Source organism: Carya illinoinensis, chromosome 1 (assembly GCF_018687715.1).
Source record: "Carya illinoinensis cultivar Pawnee chromosome 1, C.illinoinensisPawnee_v1, whole genome shotgun sequence".
NCBI lineage: Eukaryota > Viridiplantae > Streptophyta > Magnoliopsida > Fagales > Juglandaceae > Carya > Carya illinoinensis.
Genome location: NC_056752.1, coordinates 4,727,224 through 4,730,421, shown reverse-complemented (window position 1 = coordinate 4,730,421; position 3,198 = coordinate 4,727,224). Strand labels below are relative to the sequence as shown.

General features: G+C 40.9%; 1 protein-coding gene across 1 annotated transcript; it reads left to right on the top strand.

Moving 5' to 3' along the window:
• Window positions 1-322: 322 nt before the first annotated feature.
• LOC122307005 (calcium uniporter protein 2, mitochondrial-like) lies at window positions 323-2,751 on the top strand. The gene is made up of 2 exons (XM_043119603.1): window positions 323-973; window positions 2,027-2,751. Exons 1-2 carry the CDS (start codon window positions 404-406, stop codon window positions 2,537-2,539), a joined length of 1,083 nt encoding a protein of 360 aa, XP_042975537.1. The 5' UTR covers window positions 323-403; the 3' UTR covers window positions 2,540-2,751.
• The last annotated feature ends 447 nt before the right edge of the window (window positions 2,752-3,198 follow it).

Genomic DNA, 3,198 nt, shown 5'->3' with positions numbered 1-3,198 from the left:
TAAAAAAGAAATAAACTTAAAATTTACATAAAAACGTTATCTTTTTAATAATAAACTTTACTTCTTTTTAAAGAAAATGCGGAAACTTGATCGAATATGCCTAAACGTAGGAGTATATGTACCGAACCAATTCCCCTTCAGTCGTTCGTAACGGCACGATGTCGAAATTCTCCTCGCTGTCGGTCTGATCTCGAAATATCGCGATATATTACGTAACTATTTTTAAAATTTATTTTTTTATTTTTTGAAGAAATAATTTTCTGAGCTTCCGTCGTGATCCCTCCAGGGAAATTGGACCGCTCGGGTTGCTATATAAAGGAGCCATAGGAATTTCCCTTTCGTCCAAAACGATCCGGCAATACTCCGTCTTTCTTTCTCTCTGATTACTGTCTTCTCTGTATCAATGGCGTTCAGGAAGACTCTAGCTCAGCGCCTCTTAAACATTACCAAGCCCTCCACCCAAACCCTCGCCAATTGTCGCGTTTCATCCTCCTCCGTTGGCCGGACTCGGTTCCCTCCCGATCGGGTCCAAACCACTATTGATCCTGATCCCGGAGACAACAGCATTTTTCGCCGCTTCCTTCACAAGCGTGCGGCTTTCCAACCGGAGCTCCGGTCCCTTCCCATCGGGGAAAACCTGATGGCGAAGCTGAAATCCTTGGGCATTGCCCAGGACCGTATCCGACTCGACTGCCTGAGCCCTTCTCCGGGGATAAGTAAGGCGGGGAGTTCGGAAGTGACGGAGGGCCTGACGGTCGAGGACGCGAGGAAGTTGTTGAGGGTAGCTCAGTTGGATACGGTGAAGGCGAGGCTGAGGGATATCCAGAAAACCTGGATACCTTACTCAGACTTTGTTCGGGTCTGCAGAGAAGGCTGCTCGGATTCTGATCAGGGCCTCCGGTTATCCAAGGTGCTTGATGAGTCCGGTACCGTTATCGTCTTGGGAAACATTGTGATCATCAGGCCTGAGCAGGTAAAAATTCCTTCTTTCCCTTTTCCCTCTTTTCCATTGCTATATTCCCCGAAACTTGAAATTCTTCATATATTTTTCTGGGATTATTCTGTTTCCGTGTGCTTTTACAGATAAAAGGGTAATAATTAGGGATGGGTTCTGAAGGGTGATAGATTCAGATAACGAAATCTTTTTTATGGTTTTTAGTTTGTTTAATTTTGGGGACTACCGAGAACTGATATGGTTTTTTCTATGAATCTTTTTTTGTTTTTCGACAGGAAAATGAAACTATGTTGTTACACGCCAGATCTAAAACGTGTAAAGGGTTCCTCGTTTGAGATGGGTCTTGAAGGACCATAAAAGCCCTTCAGTTTCTTCAGTGACAAAGTTGGGGAAAAACTAAGGTCGAGGGATCAAACCCCTTGACCCTACCCTCTTCGGAATTCAGCCAATAAATAAGTAAATATATAGAAATTAAAATGAAGAATGAAATTGGGAAACATGGGAATAATTGGGGAAAGAAGGAAAAAAATCATTCAGGAGTAGTAATTTAAATGAGCAAGCAAGTTTCTGGAAGGGGAGAATAGAGAATGAAAAGGGAGATTCTGGTTTTATTTAGATTTTAGTTCATGGGGTAGAAAAGAGAAGGGCAAGGAAAGTCACCTCCAGCCTTTAGGTTGGTGGGTCGGTTTTGTGAGTTTTGTCTAGTATTAAAGATATTTGGTGGTTTTTTTTTTCATGGAGTCTCGTGAATTTTCGATTAGCTCTTTGAAGAAAAAGTTAGGATTCTTTAGAGTTGAGCAAAACCATAAGGTTGGAATTCTGCAAGTGTTTTCTGTTTGTGTTCACCCATGGAACTTGATTCCAAGGAGCCCCGATGCCGATTGAGAATATTAGTTTTGACTCTTTGAGGTTCAAAACAAGATGTCAATCTTTTCATGCACTTGGGGCTTAAATTTTAGCTGTCGTCGTTTTTTGTCTTGCGTGGTGGACTACAAAAGCTCGACTAATATAACATTAGTAACTTAGGTTGAGTCGTGCTTTACCCAAACGTTTCAAAATCTTTGATTACAGGTAGCAAAAGCCATCCAAAGCCTTATTCCTCTACCCGGAGCCAATCCAAACGACCCAAGTCTGGAAAGACAGGAGCTAGAAGAGATGCAGCGGCAGAAGGCAGCCATCGACAGAGAGGCTGATGCCCTGGTGCGCCGGGAACTCTGGTGTGGGCTGGGATTCCTAATGGTGCAAACTGCCGGGTTCATGAGGCTCACATTTTGGGAGCTTTCATGGGATGTCATGGAGCCCATTTGCTTCTATTTGACATCCATGTACTGCATGGCTGGCTATGCGTTTTTCCTCAGGACCTCCAAAGAGCCCTCTTTTGAAGGGTTCTATCATAGCAGGTTTACCGTAAAGCAGAAGCGCCTCATGGAGTTTCACAATTTTGACATTGCAAGGTACAATGAGCTCCGGAGAGCTTGTTGTCCAAATTCTTCTTCTTCGTCTTCTTCAGAGTATGCAGCATCTTCAGCTGCTTCGATGTTCGGTAATGATGGAAAGATTCAGTTTGGTGGTCTAAATCAATAACTTGGAGAAATATGGAATAAAGTCTTACGCCAACAACACCCCTCCCTTCCCTTCTTTCTCTCTCTTCCTCTCTTACCACAAATGTGTAACCCAAAATATAGAGCGGCTTTCTATAAACATATTGCTGAGTGTTAGTGATTTTTCCCCTTAAATTGTCTTTGAAAGCAGACCCCTAATATCATTTTGAATGAATTATACTCAGATTTCATAAATCGAGAGTTTCTCCTTATGTCTATGGGTAAAAGTTAGAATGGAAAATTAGGGTTGAGGCCTAAATCAAAACATGGCTGATTTGGGTGTCCGCCGGCTGGATTGGGGATAGGTGAATTGGATTTCCGTCTTTAAAATTTTAATTTTCTGTTTGGATCATATTGTAAAATTATATTTGGACCAAATTTTAATTCTTCAAAATAATGAATTTAATTACATTAAAGAAAAGTAAATCGTGACATTGATTTGAAATTCAAATTTAAATTTTTTAACTCAGAGGCAAAGCTCGATTGAAATTTGGAATTAATATAAAATGGCAGCATATGTACTTAACTTTAGGCACGTTAAGGTACAACATAACAGAAACATTTAAAGCTACAAAAAGAAAATGTACTGTCTAACTCAATTGAGATTTATTCTAATTTTATTTTTCCCCAAATTAAATGGCT

Bases quoted from the DNA above. Each gene is read 5' to 3' on its own strand.
- LOC122307005 (XM_043119603.1), top strand. From the start codon at position 404: ATGGCGTTCAGGAAGACTCTAGCTCAGCGCCTCTTAAACATTACCAAG. The intron at 974-2,026 runs GTAAAAATTCCT...CTTTGATTACAG, and splicing joins TGATCATCAGGCCTGAGCAG to GTAGCAAAAGCCATCCAAAG.